Genomic DNA, 20,125 nt, shown 5'->3' with positions numbered 1-20,125 from the left:
CCATTTCAGGTATGCATTTAAAAAAATTTTGGAGAATTTTTTGAGATTATTGTTAAAAAATTTATAGAACAAAAACTAGACAAAAAACTTGGGTTCCAAACAGACCCTAGAATATAATTAGATGACTAGAAGCAACTCACAAAACAAACTAAACACAAGAAGGGAAGAAACAAAAGGAAATTTCACAGCAAAGAATATATGGTCCCAAGTATTTAGATGCCAGAACTTGACACTTGCTGCGCATACACATTTTTTGTGACAAGTAGCAGATCATTTTTCTTAAGCATTGTAAGACCCGGTAAAACTTCAGTATCAATGTCTTTTTTCTTGATCCCAGAAGGCAATTCCCAGTCAAAAGAGTACAGAAGATTGGCAAGTCCAACTTCCACCATTGCTAGTCCCAGAGAATATCCAGGGCAGCCCCTTCGGCCAGCCCCAAATGGTATCAGTTGAAAGTCTTTCCCTTTCATATCTACACTAATATTTAAGAATCTCTCAGGCAAAAACTCATTTGGATTTTCCCAATCCTTGGGATCTCTTCCATTCGCCCAGACATTTGTGTAAACTATAGAATTGGACTGGATTTCATGACCATTTATAATGCAATTTGCTAGTGTCTGTCTTGGAACTGAAAGTGGAGCTGGAGGATACAATCTGAAGGTCTCCTTGACAATTGCCTTGAGATAAGGGAGCTTTTGAATATCATCTTCGTTTACTATATCTTTATTTCCAACTGCACCTCTAATCTCTGCTTGTGCCTTCTTCAATATTGCTTCAGGGCTCTTCATCAGTGCTGCCATTGCCCACATTATTGTAGCTGCAATAGTATCCGACCCTGCACTAAATACATCCTACAATGATATACCGAAACAGATTAGCAAAATGGGATTGATCCAAATTCTTAAAAGGAAAAACAACATGGAAAAATATTTCAAAACATTCCCACATTTCGTTAAATGAATTTCTTTGCCCTTCACCTTTAAAATATTAATTTTACATTTTTTACAAATTCAAATTAATAATATTTGGTCCTTATATAAAATCACTATGTGACCACTTTTTAAAATCACTGTGGTCCTTATATAAATTTTCGACCACTTTTTAATCTAAAATCACTGTGTGACCCACATGCAATTATGTTATATTTACAAGAAGGCTAGATTCCACTTTTTTAATGGCAAAAATGAATACAGATTAAATCAGATCCTACTTTTTTAGATGTAAAAGTGAATATGGATTAAGTCATTTATTTAACTACAAATGAGATCTAACATTTTTGCTTCGAAAAAAATAACAATGTGTGGGTCACATACTGGATTCAAGGTAAAAAAAAACATCGAAAACCTAGGTTGGAACTAAATTTTATCAAATTAATTTTCTAAGGGACTTAAATTTATAATTTCAATAGTGAAGGACGAAAACAATTTATTTGTTAAAATGTGAAGGGTGTTTTGAATGATATTACCAAACAAAAAAGGAGTAGGTCCTTTGAATAGGTAATTAATCACCATGAGCATTGCGTTGATGTGATCTAGCGTTAGATCAAAGGAAGTTGATTGTTCTTGCCGTAATTGAAGCATGATGTCAATGATATCACCGTTCATGGACTCTGGCCTATTTGGATTTAAGTGTTCATTGATGAGTTCTTGAAGAAATGAATCTAACTTACTGCAAGTCCTCTCAAGTCGAGAACGCATCCCATTGAGGCTATCAAGCCAACCAATTGAAGGAATATAGTCTGAGAAAAAGAAACCCACGAATGCGGCCTGCATTTCTTGGAGGAGATCATGGAATCGTCTTCTTTGTTGATCTTCCTCATCATACCTCTTTCTGAAAGCAATTCTACAGATAAGCGTACTTGTAAGTGACAGTAAAGTCTTACTCAAATTCGTCACTTGAGATGAAGACGCTTCCTTGGATATAGTTCTGATCATCCGAGAGACTTCATCTTCACGAGTACCACGAAATGACTGCACCCTTCTGTTGCTGTAGAGATGAAGAACAGAAATCTTTCTCAGCTCTCTCCATTGCTCGCTGTATGGAGAGAAGGCGATATCCAAGCCGTTGTAAGAAAGCATTCGGGAACCTAGGAGCAGTGGGCGACTAGAAAATGTCGAGTCATGGTTTTTCACAACTTCTTCAGCCATTCTTGCGGATGAAACCACAAGCAGTGGAAAGGATCCAAGCTTAAGAGACATAAGAGGACCATATACTTTGGAAAGTTGCCAAAGGTATGTTGGGAAAGGGGTACCGATACAGGCACACAATATCAGAATTAGCCCAGGACAAATTTCTCTTTCCCCAAATACCAGTTAAAATAAGAATAAATCAAATCACCAAATAATAATACCAACAGTGATAATAAAATGCAAGAAAAATAAAGGCACAGGACACCAAGAATTTTACGTGAAAAATCCAAATTGGGAAAAATCACAGGATCTAATCTAGTCAAAAATCTCCACTATCACAATAACGGAAATACACAAGTCTACCCGAAATATTCGGATGACAATAATATCACCAATTCCAATCAAGCGAAATTGCTACAAAATCACCCCAAAAAACTATAACTGTCAAAGAAGTGGATTTGGAAAGGTGTTACCAAACGAAAAGAAAATCTAAAATCTGAACCTGTAGATGAGTAGAATTTGACGAGAGGATCGCGTGTGTAAAATTTCATCTCAATCGGACTTCAAATCACCTTCCAACAGAGGCCTCAAAGTTGCACAGAATTTTCTCTCTCTGGCTCTCACTCTTTCTCTCTCTTCGTTTCTCTCCTCAAAGTGGTGGCTGTAGCTTTTGTTCTCACATCAAGACCAAAGAATGCATACATCATACGGCTACTCACTTTTCTTTTAAGTCAAATCTTGACTTGAACCTAAAAGTGTTTGGTTTTGTGGTTTGGCCCACAAACCCAACAATCTCCCCGTCCAGCTCATTTGGAAAGTTCCACCAAACCTGCTTCTTGCCTGCAAAATAAGATTTTCTCCTTAGGCAATGTCTTGATCAACATGTCAGCACCATTATCATTTGTATGTACCTTCTCAAGTGTCAACAACTTGGAATCCAGTACTTCTCGAATCCAATGATATCTCACATCAATGTGTTTGGATCGAGAGTGAAATGTAGAGTTCTTACACAAATGAATAGCACTCTAACTGTCACAATAAAGATTATACTTATCTTGTTTCATACCTAACTCTTGAAGAAATTTCTGCAACTAAAGAGTCTTCTTGCATGTTTCAGTGGTTGCAATGTACTCTGCCTCTGTACTAGAAAGGGCGATACACTTCTGTAACTTACTTTGCCATGATACTGCTCCCCTTACAAAAATCATCAAGTACCCAGAGATGAATTTTCTATTGTCAAGATCACCTGCAATATTTGCATCGGTGTACCCATCTAACATAGTTTACCATTGCCAAAACATAAGCACAATTTGAAAGTTCCCTTGAGATACCTGAGAATTCATTTAACAGCATTCCAATGCTCCTTACCAGAATTAGAGAGATACCGACTGACTACTCCAAAAGCATGAGTAATATCTAGTCTGGTGCAAATCATGACATACATCAAACTACAGTCAAGGCATAAGGAACTTTCTTTATGTTTTCTTTATTTTTTTCACTTGTAGGACACTACTTAATGTTCAGTTTAAAGTGACCTGCAAGTGGAGTTGAGATTTCTTTAGCCTTGCTTATGTTAAACCTATTAAGTACTTTCTCAATGTATTTTTCTTGAAACAACCAAAGCTTCCTATTTTGCCTGTCTCGTGAGATTTTCAGTCCCAATATTTGTCTAGCCGGACCCAAATCCTTCATTGCAAAGGATTTATTTAACTCTCTTTTCAGCCTGTCAATCTTCACAGTATCACGACTAACAATCAACATGTTATCAACATGCAGCAGGAGAATAATAAAATCACCATTTTAAAAAATTTTCACATAAACACAGTGATCAAATATAATCCTGTGGTACTCATGGTCTGTCATGAATGAGTCAAATTTCTTATACTACTGTCTTGGTGCCTGTTTCAACTCATACAAACTCTTCTTGAGACGGCATACAAGATTTTCCTTGCCACTTCCTTTTAAGCCCTCTGGTTGCTCCATGTAGATCTCCTCTTCCAAGTCGCCATGCAAGAAGGCTGTCTTTACATCAAGTTGTTCAATCTCCAAATTCAAACCGGCTGCAATACCAAAAACAACTCGAATTGATGACATTTTTACCACAGGAGAGAAAATTTCTTTAAAATCTATACTCTTCTTTTAACTAAATCCCTTCACAACCAATCTTGCTTTGTACTTTGGTTGTGAGCTGTGCTCTTGAGTCTTCAGCCTGTAAACCCATTTGTTCTTCAGAACTCTCTTACTTTTAGGTAATTTCACTAGATCATAAATATGATTCTCATGCAGGAACATCATTTTCTCTTGCATGACTCGCAACTAATCTTCTTTGTTCTCATGCTCTAAAGCCTCACAGTATGACTCTGACTTTTCTCCATCTATTAACAGCAAATATACATGAGGATTATATCTGCTAAAAGGTCTCTTTTCTCTGGTAGATCTCCTAAACTCATCTTGTGGTGGAGGTGATGGAGTAGGTGGCGCCTCATGCTCAGATTCATCAGCAGTAGGATTATTACCATCATTAACATCCTCTCTCTGCTTTGTCTCAGCTCCCCATTGATTAAAATCAACAGGTATTGGAATTGGATCTAGATCTGAATTTGAACTAGCAGGAATATTATCTGAATATTTTGGGAAAAAATCCACTTTTCATCCTCAAACTTTGTGACAAAGACACATTTGGTCCCCAAACTTTTCGTCAGAACACATTGAGTACATGAATTAAGGATTTTTTGCCACATTTAGTCAAAAAATGGAAATTTACTCAATTTGAACGGTGAAGACCACGTGGCTGTTAACCAATGTCCAAATATCAATTTATAACCAACACAAGTCAGCTTTTTGTCGACATTACACAATTCCTTGAACAAGTTGTCCATTTTGGTATTATTTTAAGTTCTTACTTAATGGGCATTACCTATTCAAAATACTAGTTTTTTATGGACATTTTACTCTCAAACATTCAATTTATAATAAATATATAAATATTTTCAAGTAAAATTCAAAAAGTGTTACAGTAATTTCTTACGAAAAAAACTAGTAGATTATCTATTTAACATAAATTAAATATTTTTTTAAAAAAGAAATATCCCGTAAAGTACCAACTCTTTATGGCTTTTCTCGATTACATGAGCCAAGTACCAGGTTTTTATGGGCATTTTATTCTGAATCATTTAATTTATGTTAAATACATAAATATTTGCAAATAAAATTCAAAAAACCATTACACAAATATTTTTATAAAAGGAAAACTAGCATGTTTTGTATTTAATATAAATGAAGTATTTGAAAGTAAAAAAAATTGTCCATAACATACCAGTTGTTTATGAGTTTCTTCTATTATATGAATAAAGTACTAGTTATTTATGAGCATTTTACTTTGAATCATTTAATTTATATTAAATATATAAATGTTTATAAGTGAAATTCAAAAAGTGTTACACTAATATTATTACGAAAGGGAAACTGGTAGGTTTTGTATTTAACATAAATTAAATACGTGAAAGTAAAAAAAGAAATTACCTACTTTTTACTAATTCTTTATGGGTTTCTTCTATTATATGAATAAAGTACTAGCTATTTATAGGTATTTTATTCTGAATCATATAATTTATGTTAAATACATAAATGTTTGTAAGTAAAATTTAAAAAGTGATATACTAATATTTTTACGAAAGAAAAACTAGTAGATTTTGTATTTAACATAAATTAAATACGTGAAAGTAAAAAAAAAAAAAAATTGTCCATAACATATCAGCTTTTTATGGGTTTTCTCTATTACATGAACAAAGTAATAGCTATTTATGAGTATTTTACTCTGAATCATTTAATTTATATTAAATATACTGGATTGAAAAAGCTTTGTTGAATCACTTCATTAACTCTGCTAATCTCAAGCAGCTTTTCACTTCATTAACTTGGTGGGAAAGGGGGAAATTTCGAGAAGAAAAGCGGTGGGTTAGAGAGAGAGTCAAGTGTGGACTTGTGTCTGACTTGTGTTGGTTATAAATTGATATTTGAACATTTGTTAACGGCCACGTGGTCTTCACCGTCCAAATTGAGTAAATTCCCGTTTATTGACTAAATATGGCAAAAATCGTTAATTCATGTACTCAATGTGTTCTGACGAAAAGTTTGGGGACCAAATGTGTCTTCGTCACAAAGTTTGAGGATGAAAAGTAGATTTTTCTCGAATATTTTGAGTTGTCACCTTTATCAATGTCTTCAATGGTTTGATCTTCAAAGAAGACAACATCTCTGCTCCTGATCACCTGCTTTTCAATAGGATCATATAATCTATAACCAAATCTTCATGTCCATAACTCAAGAAAATATATTGTTTTGATTTTACATCAAGTTTTGACCTCTCATCTTTAGGAATATGAACAAATGCCCGACAACCAAAAACTCTCAAATGTTTAAAGGATATAATTTTTCTCGTCCATACTCTCTCTGGGATGTCACCATCTAGAGGAACTGATGGAGAAAGATTAATCAAATCGACTGCAGTCCTCATTGCCTCACCCCAAAAGGATTTTGGTAACTTAGCATTAGAGAGCATGCATCTGACCCGTTCAGTAATGGATCTATTCATCCTCTCTACTACTCCATTCTCTTGAGGAGTTTTTGGTACAGTCTTCTCAAATCTGATCCCACGAGACTTACAATAGATTTCAAATGGTCCTCTGTACTCACCACCATTATCAGCACGAATACACTTTAACTGCTTGCCGGTTTCTCTTTCAACTTTGCTATGAAAATCTTTAAATACATCCAAAATCTGATCTTTGGATTTCAAGGCAAAACACCAAACCTTTCTAGCAAAGTCATCAATAAAAGTTACAAAATAAGCAGCACCACCAAGAGACTTATCTTTCATATAGCAAACATCAGTGTGCACCAATTCTAACGGATTCAATTTTCTAGATGGAGGAAAATTTTGAAATGCAACTCTATGTTGTTTCCCATAAATGCAGTCAACATAGGGTTTAAGTGCATTACCTCTAACTTCAGATAGGAGCTGTTTGCGAACAAGTATCTGAATCCCTTTTGCACCCATGTGCCTAAGTCGCCATGCCAAAGGTCAATTGATGAATCACGAACTGCATTGACTTCTCCCTTCCCCAACTTGGCTTGTATCAAGTAGAGGGTACTCTGCTTCTTTTCTCGAGCAACAACGAGATTTTCTTTGCTGAGTTTCCATTTGCCTCTACCTTGCAAGTTATGGTAACTCTCATCGTCAAGTTTTCCTGTAGAGATAAGATTAAGATGAATATCAGGGACATGTCGAGCATTTCTTAATATCAGTTGGCATTTGGTATCTGTATCCAAATATATGTCTCCCATGCCAACAACTTTGCATGAGACCTCATTTCCAATCTTAACATATCCAAAATCTCCTTCTGTGTAGGTTGAGAAGAAATGTCTATGAGGAGTAACATGGTAGGATGCACCCGAATCAACTACCCAATCACTGTCATAATGAATAATATTCACTTGAACATCATCACAGAACACAAACATATCATCATGAGCTGCCACAATTGCTATAGCCTCTTCATCACCTTTTTCCTTCGCCTTACCCTTTTTCTCAACTTGTTCCCATTTTAGGATTCTGCATTCTTTCATATAATGCCCATTGTTCTTACAATAATAGCATGCAATATTTTTTCGCGACTCAGACCTGCCTCTGAATTTGTCATTCCTGTTGTGGGGTCCTCTACTTTTGCTTCTCCCTCTTCTTTCTTTCTTTTCTGTCACCAGGTTCTGGGACTCATAGACAATTTCTTGTTCCTTTCTCCTGAACTCTTCATTCATCACGACATCTTTTGCAATAGCCATGGTCAACACACCATTCGGAACTGAATTATTGACGGAGACTACCATGGTTTCCTAACTATCCGGTAGTGAACTAAATAATAATAGAGCCTGCACTTCATCATCCAAATTCAAATTTAACGTAGTTACCTGGTTTATCAATCCCTGAAAATTACTCAGGTGTTCAGTCATATCTTCCTCATCTTTATATCTCATCTGAGTAATCTACTTCAGACAACTAGCCTTGTTCAAATCGGTCTTCCATTCATACATACTTTCAAGCTTTTTCCATAATACATCAGCTCTGGTGTCATTAGCAAAATGTTGAAAAATACTTTGACCAATCCATTTTCTAATATTGCCAACAGTTTCATCACTCATATCACTTGGTCTGCCTTTATTCCCTAGAATAGGTTCAAACAAATCTCTACAATACAAGTAGTCTTCTATTCTAGACTTCCAAATCGAATAATTAGTAGCATTCAATTTTATCATGCAACCACTATCCGAATCATCCATTTGTAACCAGTACAAATGAGCAGTCTAACCTGATTGTTCTGATACCACTTGTTGGAAAAGGGGTACCAATACAGACATACAATATCAGAATTAGCCCAGGACAAATTTCTCTTTCTCCAAATACCAGTTAAAATAGAAATAAATCAAATCATCAAGTAATAATACCAATAGTGATAATAAAATGCAAGAAAAATAAAGGCACATGACACCAAGAATTTTACATGAAAAACCCAAATTGAAAAAAATCACAGGACCTAGTCCAGTAAAAAATCTCCACTATCACAACAATGGGAATACACAGGTCTACCCGAAATATTCGGATGACAATAATATCACCAATTCCAATCAAGCAAAATTACTACAAAATCACCCCCAAAAAACTATAGGTCAAAGAAGTGGGTTTGGAAAGGTGTTACCAAACGAAAAGAAAATCTGAAATCTGAACTGGTAGATGAGTAGAACTTGATGAGAGGATCGCGTGTGTAAAATTTCATCTCAATCAGACTTCAAATCACCTTCCAATTGAGGAGGTGGAGGATTTTTTGGTCTTGATGATCTCCTCCTGTTCGTTTGGAGAACGCTTAGGACGATAATTAGAAGTGCTGAAATTAAAGCAATCAGTATCTCCATCTTCTGGCCGGAAGTAAGATATGATGGTTTTTGTTTGATGGAAATTTGATCAGAAAGAAGTGAACTCGAATATTTTGACTTCGTTGAGCTTGAGTTTGAGTTGCATGGTGGATTTGAACAAAAATTGTGTTCTTTTTTTTGGATAATAATTGATGACAATACCGATATGTGAGTAGTGGGATATGGCCTTATCATAAATGTTAGGATCCAAACGCGAAACAAACAACCATTGAGATATCAAGTACACAATAATTTAATGATAGATAAGTCACAAGTATGAAAAATAGATGACACACAATATTTAACGTGTTTCGGTTCCACCATTGAGCCTATGTCCATGGAGAGAAACCCATTATTTATTATGAGAGGAAAACTCTATATAATAATACAATTTAAACCAAAGTCTAACCCTTATATACTGATAAGGTGTTAATTGTTAGTAATTTTATTGTTAATATTCCTTTTTATCCTTGCCAAATATTGCTTTAATTTGCTTTAATTGTCAATATATATTTATATTTGGTATTTGGATATAATTTCAGAAATTGGAGCAGAAACCTCTTGAGAAGATTATTGTGAAGCTTTACACAATTCTGGTGCAAACCAACGAGAAAGAATGGAATTGCATTTGGGAATTCAATTGGGCTGGCCAACATCTCAATTAGGTGGGGACCGCGAAGACTTGACCATTGTGTAAAGACCATTTCCTTTCTTGATTCACGGTGCCTTTGTGGAAAGTAGCCTTTGCTTTTGTTTTCGGTGGAGTTGATTAGGTAGGGAAAGGAATGTTTTCTTTGGTCAGCGTAGAGTGAAGTTTGGAATTGGTGTGTTTTATGGGGGAAGCCGCACATTTGGCCAGAGTCAGTTTTTCTTCTTCTCTTCCGTCTAGGCAGAGAAGTTTTAGTTTTGGGGTGAAGATTTCTTGCGTGTCTTGTTTTCTTCCGTCTCTTCCATGAAACTATTTTTATTGTATTAGACTACTGAGAATACAATTCTTATTTTCAATTATTAGTAAGAGATAAATGTCTTTGAGTTCAATTAAATTGCGTGGGAATTTTCTTATGAGGCGTGGCTAATTTTCTCATCTAGTCAAGGATCAACGCGAAGACGCAGTCCCAAATATCTGTGAGATCTAATTAATTTTACGTGTTCCTTAATTTGTTAATATTTGCATGTTTTCTATTTTAATTTCCATGGGATTATTTTGTTAGTTGGATATCAAGGGCCCGATGTGCAATTTGACTTATTAATCTCCTGTCAAATTAATCAATTAAATCCGTAATTGTTTAGTCGGTTAATATTAGTGACAACTAGTATTTTCACATACTAGGAGAACATGCAATCTGATTTAAATAACCCTCGTAGCGTGTTATTAATTTGGGTTAGGCTTTTCTAGTTTTTAATGCAATTAGGAAATTAATTCCTACGGTCGTACCTAGGAGTATTTCCTGGTTAGAGGTAATCAACGGTCGTACCTTGGTTATCAATAAATTAAGGAAAAGCTGGTCGTTAGAGTTTTTCGGCGACTATAACTAGCCTATTAATAAAATTAAGTGAACCTTCTTTGCATCAATGATAAGATGAATGGACTGTGTCTGCGTAGTTGTATCCTTGGCTAGAATTTACTTATTATTTATTTGATTGCTATTTAAATTTGTATTAATTAATTAATTATTTTTAGTTAAATTGTTTAATTATTTTTAGTTTATTTCTGATAAAAATCCCCCGTGTCCCGAACTTGAAAAGAATCGAATTTTTCCCAGTCCCTGTGGATTCGACCCTACTCACTACTATACACAGAAAATTCATTTTTCTCGAGTAGGTATTTATTATTGCACAGGCTCGACACCTGTCATATACCATATCTCATCTCCCAAGAACCCTCTCACACCCCATGTATAAGGTTACATGTCGTCTCTTGTATGTTCTTGTGTATCTCTTGTGTAGTATGTCAACCCACCTATTTATAGATAACATTATTTAGCCAAAATCCAAATAATAATAGGAAATCAATTCTAATTCCTAAACTTGTACAGAATAGGAAATAACTTCTAATTCTAAACAAAATGAGAAATTCTTTTGCTACTACTTCAAGTAACTAAAATCAATTAGTCCACATAAAATAAAAAACCTACCTAAAAGAAATTAAGCCAATTTCCTAACAATAAATATATTTTTTAAACTGTCTTTTTATTTTACACACACTATATCAATAAAAGTGTTATAGTATTTTTAAAAAAAAAATTATCCCAAATAATTTACTATCCAAACACACTTATTGTACCCTTAAAATGATTGAAATGACGAAAACTATGAATGTTACAAACTCCTAATTTATTCTGTGGCAGCATTAGCACCGTCCATTATCAGAATTTCACATCGAGAAGCTCTATCTTAAGGACTTATCTTTGGTAGAATCAAAACCTATGGCGAGTAGGCAACATTGTATCCTTAAAATCATGAAAAATAAAAATTTACAAACTCTATGACTTTAAAAGTTACAGGACACTTTTTGCCACTAATTTAATCAAATTTATTATTATTCTATTTTCTTATATCTATATTTAAGATACTTCTACCGCTGAGTTTTAGCACTTTTGCAAAATTTTAAAATCCTAAGCGATGCGAAGTAATGATTGAGAAACTTTTGCATGTGTTTGTAACTTTCATATGATAGTACTAATCCTAAATTGATATCATTATTATACAAAGAGAAATATCATTTTGAGTTTTCTAGTTTTCAATTTTTTAAAGTTGTTTCATATCCAAGTAGTATTTAACTTTGAGCATAAATAGTTCTAAAGTAATTGCTCAGTAGGAGGGATGTATAAAAATAAAAATAAAAATTGGTTATTTATAAGACAATGTGATTGAGACAAAGATTATTCACAATATTTGAAGAGGGTGGTTGGGAGAGGACAATTGAGTGATTGGCGAGAAGGAAACAATTGGACGCAGGCATCTGTTTTTGGGTTTTTTTTTTTTCTTTTTTGTCTGAAACAGGAGATAATCCATCAATCCTTTTGATAAGCTAGTCCCTGAAGTTCTACAAGATTCCGTGGAATTCGGCTTCTTGTGCAACTTGCTGCTCCTGTTGTCCAAGAAAAGATCGGCCTGCAGATTACCGTCGCTTTATCACAATTGTCGTTTTAATGAGCCAAGTATGGTTGTTGTTGTTTGAACGCTAAGGCCTGTCAATTATTTGATTAGGACCTGAGAGAATTATTCCAAGTTTTGGGTTAAGTAGGACGCAGATTTGCTTAGACAGTCGAGCCAATGGACTACTTGTGACGTATTCTCCCACTTCATACCGCAATTTCAATTTTGGCCCCTTGAGTGGGGATTTAGACCCTATAAGAGAGTCATAAGTCTATATATATACATAATAGCAAAAGTAAATAAATAAAAGATTGAATGAAAGATGCAGATTAAACTTTGAAAATAATTATCTTTAGTTAATAATAGTTCTTTTTTTGAGTACATAATATTGCATTCAACATTTTGAATGTTAATTTTATTATTTGAAAATAAAAATGGGATGGTATTTATGTTATTTTTTAACTCTATATATTTTTAAAATATTTTTACTTTAATTTTTTATTGTATGTTCAGAAAAATATTCATGGACGCCCATTGAATATTCAAACCCATGAGTGTCGGATTTGGATTTATATTTTTAGACCCATAAGAATGGGGATTTAACTAAATTTAATAAATTTGGATTTGAATCAAAAGAACCCAAACTAGACCCTACTAATTTATATGCTTAGGTGCACACCATGCACCATTATTCAACAAGTCAAATATCATTCACCCCTCCCCCTCCCCCTCCCCCCCGGGGTTTATTACCCTTTTTTACTTTTCACCCTAATAAATTCAAATGTTTGGACGGGTTGCACCCAACAATTGGGTTGTAATCTATCATTATGGATTTTTTAGATGTGGAATACGCATAAATAGAGCTTTATTTGGCATTTTACACCCCTCATTATGATTTCTTATAAATTGTTTCTTTAATATCTTACAATTTTTCAACCGCAGAATATCACTTAAGTCATAAAATTTTTTTTTTAAGGAAAATCATAAAAGGTTAAGGTACAAATGTCTAAATGAATAATAGGACATGGTTACAACTTTGGGTGTTAATAAAAGTAAAGGAAAATAAACTTGTAATTAAAATATTTTTTTTAAATTGGATTGTGACGCGCCCAAGCTGCTATACAATGCCTAGAGAAACTCTCCAAAACCCCCAACTAGCTATTATAATTGGCTTTCCCCCTAAAATAAAACTAACTTAATATTCCCTTGACCCAAGAGCCCACGTACCAAATAATATATTAAACTGGTAAGAACAGTTACTAGATAGTTTGTTCTAACAAATGAACCAATACTTTGTGAGTAAATTTTATATAAACTAAAGGTGTATATATTATCACAATTAGATTCATGACATATATATAAAAGTTGAATTTCAAATTTAAATTTTATATAGTTGTCATTTATCCAAAATTATCGGTGCATGCACTATCAATGTATAGATAATTAATCCATATTTTGTATTGTTCATACTTAGGAAGAGACTCAGTATTATATGGGACAAATATAATACAAGATATTATACGTTTGTATATCATATGAATTTTTTAAAAATACAATTAAAAGTTCATCATAAAGATATGAGTTTGAAAAAGTTATGCATATAAATTCGTATGTGAACAGTGAGAATATGTTTGATAGTTATGAAAGAAAGAAAAGATAAATTACCTGTCAAAATCGTAGTTGAATTTTTCAGGATATTTTAAAAAGATTGTTACAATAAAATAAGATCTTTGTGAAACAAATAAATATAAAGGTGAATTTTACTAATTCTTAAAATTAACTTCCTCCAATGATATCACAGATAAGAGAAACTTCTGGAGATAACGCGTTCATTGGATTAAAGCTTTATTTACCAGTTAAGGGCCTCGTTATGCTCTTTTCTCCGTGCCGATCTGTTTGAAGGTACGGAATTGAGTTGATAGCCGGAAATTTTTGTAAGACGATGTTGCAAGAAACAAACGATGTGCTTAACCTATTCTTCAAAAGCAGCCACAGGATAAACGAGTACTTTGGAATGCACTTTTTGAACCAAGCAAGGTGGTGCCAGTGAACTTCAACATATTGAGGGTCTAACAATTCAGCTGCAGATTTAATAGAAAAGGTACCATTCTTACTAGCCAACCATCTTGCCGAGTCTTGGATGTTAACATTCAAGGATTGTCCAGATGGGAGGAGCTGTACAAAATCCTCAATATCAGCTGTTCTCCTTCTACCTGTGGGAATCTTTCACTCGCCATTTTCTATAATAGAAGAGTCTCTAGCTTGTAGCTCGCTTCCAAACTGTCTTATTATATCAGGACCATAGGCTGTCAACTAAGGTACTCTAGGGTGCCAGTTATCATACCAGAGAAAGGTGTTCTCACCATTATTGATCTTTGAAATAATATAAGGATGCACTAGAGGCCTAAGTCGAAGTAACTTTCGCCAAAACCAAGAACATGACTGAGTAATAGGAATAACCCAGAACCATTGATGTTTGAGCTTCACACTATGAATCCAATTGATCCAAAGTGATTCTTTCCTGCATACTACGTCCGAAATCAGGTACTCCTAATCCACCTTGTTGAGCGGGTTTGCTTATTTCCTCCATGTTTAGCAGAGGTCTCACCTTTCCACAAGAATGCAGCGAGCATGGCTTCAATATTCTTTATGACAGCTCGAGGTAATACCGTAATAAGAATACACTACTCCAGTATAGTTGCATACTCAGCAGTACTGACTTTACCAGCTGAAGCCTACCAGCAGAAGTCAAAGTTTTTGGGCTCCACCACATAATTTTCTTTTTTTATCTTCTCAATAATAGGAAAGCAGTCTTTCAATGAAAGCTTTGTGCTTAGCAAAGGTACTCCCAAATATTTGATTGGTAAATATCCTCTCTTCATCGCCAGAATCTTGCACAATTCCATTCCTTCCTCGTCACTAACCCCTAATAAGAGAATCTCACTTTTATGTAGATTTGGTGATAAGCTAGACAAAGCAGTAAATTCCAAAAGAACTGAATTCATTACATTCATAGATCTGGATTTCGCAGTTGATAGAAGAAATAAATCATCTGCAAATATGAGATGAGAAACTTCAAGGGCTTGATATTTAGGATGAAACTGGAATTCAGGTATCCTAGTGGCATCATCAAACAAGAGAGAAAAGACTTCCATTGCTAAAAGAAAGAGATATGGAGAAATGGGGTCTCCGTCTCAAACCTCTAGTACTAGAAAAATAGCCAGCAAGAGCCCCATTCATGTTTAATGAAAATCTAGCCATGCATACACCTTTCCTCACCCATTGAATGTATTTTTCAGGGAAATTCATACACTCCATAACAGCAAACAAGAAATCCCACCTTACAGTGTCATAAGCCTTCATCATGTCTACTTTCACAGCACATTAGCTTGTCCATTTTTCTTATGATAGCCAATAACAATGTGGTGCATTAATAGGATATTATCAGAGATCATCCTTCCTTTGAGAAAATATTTTGCCTATTACTGATTAATTCTGGTAGTATTCTTTTCATCCTCTCTGTCAAAATCTTAGAGTAGACCTTATAAACAGTATTGCAACAAGATATAGGTCTATACTCATGCATAGTAGATAGATTAGGAACCTTTGGAATAAGAGAAATAATTGTACTATTCAGACGAGTATGTAGACTATCATTTCCAAAGCAATGTTTCACAGCTTTAATAAAGTCAGCCTGCACTACACCCCAATTCTTCACAAAAAATTCCACAGGAAAACCATCTGGTCTAGGTGCCTTGCCTTGTTGCATTGAGAATAGTGCTAACTGCACTTCAACATCAGAAACATCTTTTTGAAGTTCATGAATTTGATCACTAGTTAGCTTGTTAACAACAATCTGCTGTAGTCTTACCATCAACTGGCAGTTGATGGTGTTTGTACTTTGTGGTCAGGCTCGTGAATCTGCTGATCTCCTTCCCCCCCTTTTTTTTTTGACCAAAATGAGCACTTTTATTGATCATGAAAGTAAGCTTTACAGTGGAAAAATCCTACCACTTCAATGAAAGTAAGCAGTCCTGTGGTAATCCCCACTCCATCACCAGCTGCCAATTCTACTGAGTACGTGGAGCTTTCGGCCAAGACACCGCACAGTTCTGAATAACTTTGCCAATGACATGAAGCACTCTACCAGTGCTTTCAAGTTGCAATAGTATGTTGAAATACTCTCCTATTTTTCTCTTGCCACAGATGCCACATAATGACAGCTAGCATCAATCTTCTGAGTTTTGCACCAAAAGATTTCCCACCCAAATGATTGCACCACTGTTCCATTTCTTGACTCCATGGTAAAAAAACCTCTGTATGAGAAGCACCGTATCTCATACACATCTAGGAAATGCACAATCAAAGAATAAATATCCCAAGCTTTCATCTACCAAATCACACAATACACATCTAGATGAGATATTTGCAATACCACAACTCAGCAACCTATCTTTCATCATCAGCTTTTTTCCTGCACCATTAATCACATTATAAACACATACTTAGGAATGCATCGTGCACTCCACACCGGCTGAAACCATTGCACTTTGTTCCCTTGTTGATAAATTTTCTTGCATGTCTGACTTCCCAGAGAAGGCATTCCATTTAACATGGTTTGACATATATACTTGTTGCAACATACTTTCTGGAGTGACTTGTTGAAATTCAAACACCAAAAATTAATTCTTCTAATTTGGGCCAAGCCAAGCATCCATTATTCACGATTTTATAACTTTAGAGCAAGGACATAGGCATGGGCTCTTAAGCAGAGATTCAGGGTATTTCAAATACAAAGGACCTTGTGTATGCCAATTATCACACCAGAAAAAGGTGCTGCTTGTACCTGCAATTGATGCTTCAACAGCTGAGCTAGTGGCCTAAGATACAGAAGTTTCCTCCAACACCACGAAAATCCGCTAATCACTTGTTCTTTCGATGTCTTTGCAGTGTGGCCTTTGATTCAGGGTATTAGGCAAAGGCCTGATAGAGGCCTTTGTAGTGTGGATTGGTTCCAAGTTTTTGAGAAGGCAAGATGCCAGCACTTGACCACATTGGCTTCTGATCACTCCATGCTGATGATAAACACCATACCTGCAACTGACAGGCACAAGAAAAGGTTTTATTTTGACAAGAGGTGGCTACAAAGGGAAGGGGTGCAACAAGTGATTGAGAGTGCATGGAAAAAAGAGGAGCAAGGCTATAGGATGTTCAAAATTACAAAAAAGATCAGAAATTGCAGAATTGAACTCTTGAAATGGAGGAATTCTTTCCAAGCCAACTCAAGGAGTAAAATTCATGATCTTAAGAAAGAGTTGGAGGAAGCCAGGATTTCGGAGTCTGCTAATAGGAGGCAAAATCTGAATGACATCAAAGATAAGCTGAGCATTGCATATAAGGAGGAAGAGCACTTTTGGAGACAAAAATCGAGAATTAGTTGGCTTAGGGAGGGGGATAAAAATACCAAGTTTTTTCACACCTATGTCAAGGGTAGAAGAGTGAAGAATAGAATCAGAAACTTGTAGCGAAATGATAGTTCTTGGACTAGTAACGAGGATGAGGTTGTGAAGGAAATTTCTGATTACTTTAAGGATCTTTTTAGTAGTGGTGGGAGAGGTGACATGTCTGAAATTCTAGATGGAATTCCTAACTCCATAACTCAGGACATGAATAATAATCTGACTAAGGTAGTTGAGGAAAAAGAAATTCATGATGCTCTTTTTTCCATGAATTCTGAAAAAGCTCCAGGACAAGATGGGATGACTCCTCTATTTTTCCAGAGATTTTGGAGCACCATCAAAAAGACATTATCCCAGCGATCCAAGCTTTTTTCACATCAGGCTTCATGCTTAAATCCATCAACCATACAGTTATATCCCTTATCCCCAAAATCCAGAATCCTATCAGTTTAAAGCATTTCATGCCTATCAGTCTTTGTAGTGTGCTTTACAAAATTATTTCAAAAATCTTGGCTAATAGACTGAAGGTAGTCCTGCACAAATGCATTAGCAAGACCTTTATCCCAGGAAGACAAATCCTAGATAATGTAATGATTGCTCATGAATACATGCATTACCTGAAAAACAAAAGACAAGGGAAAGATGGATACATGGCTATTAAGTTTGACATGGCAAAAGCTTATGATAGGTGGAGTGGCATTTTTTGCTGGCAATGATGAGCAAAATGGGTTTCTGTACTAAATGGATTGAATGGATAACTGGCTGCCTAACAACAGTCAATTATTCCTTCAATTGTAATGGAGAAGTGAAAGGTTTTGTCTCACCAGGGAGAGGTATTCGTCAAGGAGATCCATTGTCACCATACCTGTTCTTAATATGTTCTGAGGGATTCTCCAATCTGTTAAGGCAAGCTGAAGAAAGCAAGAGGATCACAGGCTTGAAAATCAGCAGGCAAGGTCCTCAACTTACCCATCTTTTCTTTGCTGATGATTCGCTCATCTTTTGTCAAGCAAATAAGGAAGAGGCGGCTGAAATAATGAAAGTCCTAAAAGTCTATGAAGCAGCCTCAGGACAGCTGATCAACTTTGACAAATCTGCAGTTTTCTTTAGTAAAAATCTGGAAGATGTACAAAGAGGAGTGATCTGCCAAGGTGCAGGCTTCAGAATTGGAAGAATAAATTTCTGAGCTTAGCTGGAAAAGAGGTCATGTTGAAGGCAGTTGCAATGGCCATGCCTACGTACGTTATGTCCTGTTTTAAGCTGCCTAGATCACTCTACAAAGACATTAGCACCATGATGTCCAATTTCTGGTGGGGTGGATCTGAGGGAAGGAACAAAATGCACTGGATCTCTTGGGACAAAATGGCAGTACACAAGAACATAGGCGGCCTTGGGTTTAAGGATCTGGAAGCCTTCAACAAAGCACGTCTGGGTAAGCAGTTATGGAGGATATTAACCAGCCCAAATCTTCTGGTCAGTAAGGTTTTAAAATCCAAGTATTTCCCTCAGGAATCCATACTACAATGCACCCTCCCTAAAAATGCATCATGGATTTGGCAAGGATTACTGGGAGCAAGGAGCTTAATAGAGGAAGGACTGATTAGGAGGATTGAAAATGGTAGGAACACGAAAATCTGGGACCATAAATGGTTACCAGAAACACCCACGGGGAAGCTTTCAACATGCAGAACAAGTAACTGTGAGCTAAAGATGGTTGATGAGCTAATCTGCCAGCAGAGATGGAACATGAATGTTATCTTCAGAAATTTCAACAAAGAAGATGCTGAGTAGATTCTCCGCATCCCTCTAAGCTTATCAGGGAGGGAAGATAGTTTCTACTGGAAACCAAAAGCTGGAGGGGAATACACAGTCGACTCAGGATACAAATTGTTGATGGAGAAAGGCATGAGCAGAAGAAGGTGCAACCAGGAGGGAGCTGGAACAAGCATCTCAGAAGGAAGCTAGCAAATGGTTCAGGTGTGGAATATGTTATGGAAGCTCAACATTAAGCATAAAATCAAGCACTTCATCTGGAAGTGTATTAAACGAGCAGTACCAGTCAGGGAGGCAGTGAGAAAGCGAACAGGAGTAGGGGACCCTATCTGCTCAACCTGTGGTGAGGCTCCAGAAACCATAGGACATATGTTACTCAACTGTCCACATGCACTGGAAGTATGGAAATCAGCCCCCATTCAGTGGGATGGAGCAAATGATCAGAGGGGTGATTTTAAGAGATGGTGGATGAGAATTACAGAAGCAAGAACTAGACAGGAAGGGAAGGAGCATATTGGCCTGACAGCAAATATATTATGGCAGGTATGGAAAGATAGGAACAAGAGGGAATATGAGAACTCAATTAGATTAGCACCATTGAGAATAGTAGAACGTGCGCACAAAGAATGGATGGAACAAGGGGTAGAGCATCAGCAGGGGGATAAAAAGAGTACAGAAGAAACAGTTCATACCAATGTT

At 35.7% G+C, this 20,125-nt stretch overlaps 2 protein-coding genes across 2 annotated transcripts; one reads left to right on the top strand and one right to left on the bottom strand.

Annotated features, from left to right (window-relative positions):
- Positions 1 to 205: 205 nt before the first annotated feature.
- LOC113755313 (cytochrome P450 71A1-like) lies at positions 206 to 4,223 on the bottom strand. The gene is made up of 7 exons (XM_027299350.1): positions 4,018 to 4,223; positions 3,766 to 3,876; positions 3,498 to 3,550; positions 3,304 to 3,402; positions 2,915 to 2,969; positions 1,509 to 2,295; positions 206 to 851 (listed from the first exon to the last, which is right to left on the bottom strand). Exons 1-7 carry the CDS (start codon positions 4,221 to 4,223, stop codon positions 213 to 215), a joined length of 1,950 nt encoding a protein of 649 aa, XP_027155151.1. The 3' UTR covers positions 206 to 212.
- Positions 4,224 to 18,859: 14,636 nt separating this feature from the next.
- Positions 18,860 to 19,444, top strand: LOC113755312 (uncharacterized mitochondrial protein AtMg00310-like). Its single transcript, XM_027299349.1, has one exon. It carries the CDS (start codon positions 18,860 to 18,862, stop codon positions 19,442 to 19,444), a length of 585 nt encoding a protein of 194 aa, XP_027155150.1.
- The last annotated feature ends 681 nt before the right edge of the window (positions 19,445 to 20,125 follow it).

This window comes from Coffea eugenioides, unplaced genomic scaffold (assembly GCF_003713205.1).
Source record: "Coffea eugenioides isolate CCC68of unplaced genomic scaffold, Ceug_1.0 ScVebR1_1418;HRSCAF=2265, whole genome shotgun sequence".
NCBI lineage: Eukaryota > Viridiplantae > Streptophyta > Magnoliopsida > Gentianales > Rubiaceae > Coffea > Coffea eugenioides.
Note: the sequence above shows the minus strand (reverse complement) of the source record. Positions and strands in the feature narration are given on the sequence as shown.

Excerpts from the sequence above, each read along its gene's own strand:
- LOC113755312 (XM_027299349.1), top strand. The coding sequence starts at position 18,860 with ATGTTGAAGGCAGTTGCAATGGCCATGCCTACGTACGTTATGTCCTGT.
- LOC113755313 (XM_027299350.1), bottom strand. The coding sequence starts at position 4,223 with ATGTCATCAATTCGAGTTGTTTTTGGTATTGCAGCCGGTTTGAATTTG. Across the intron at positions 3,403-3,497 it reads TCGGTATCTCTCTAATTCTG|ATGGGTACACCGATGCAAAT; the intron begins GTAAGGAGCATT and ends AAACTATGTTAG. Across the intron at positions 852-1,508 it reads ACATCAACGCAATGCTCATG|GATGTATTTAGTGCAGGGTC; the intron begins GTGATTAATTAC and ends ATATCATTGTAG.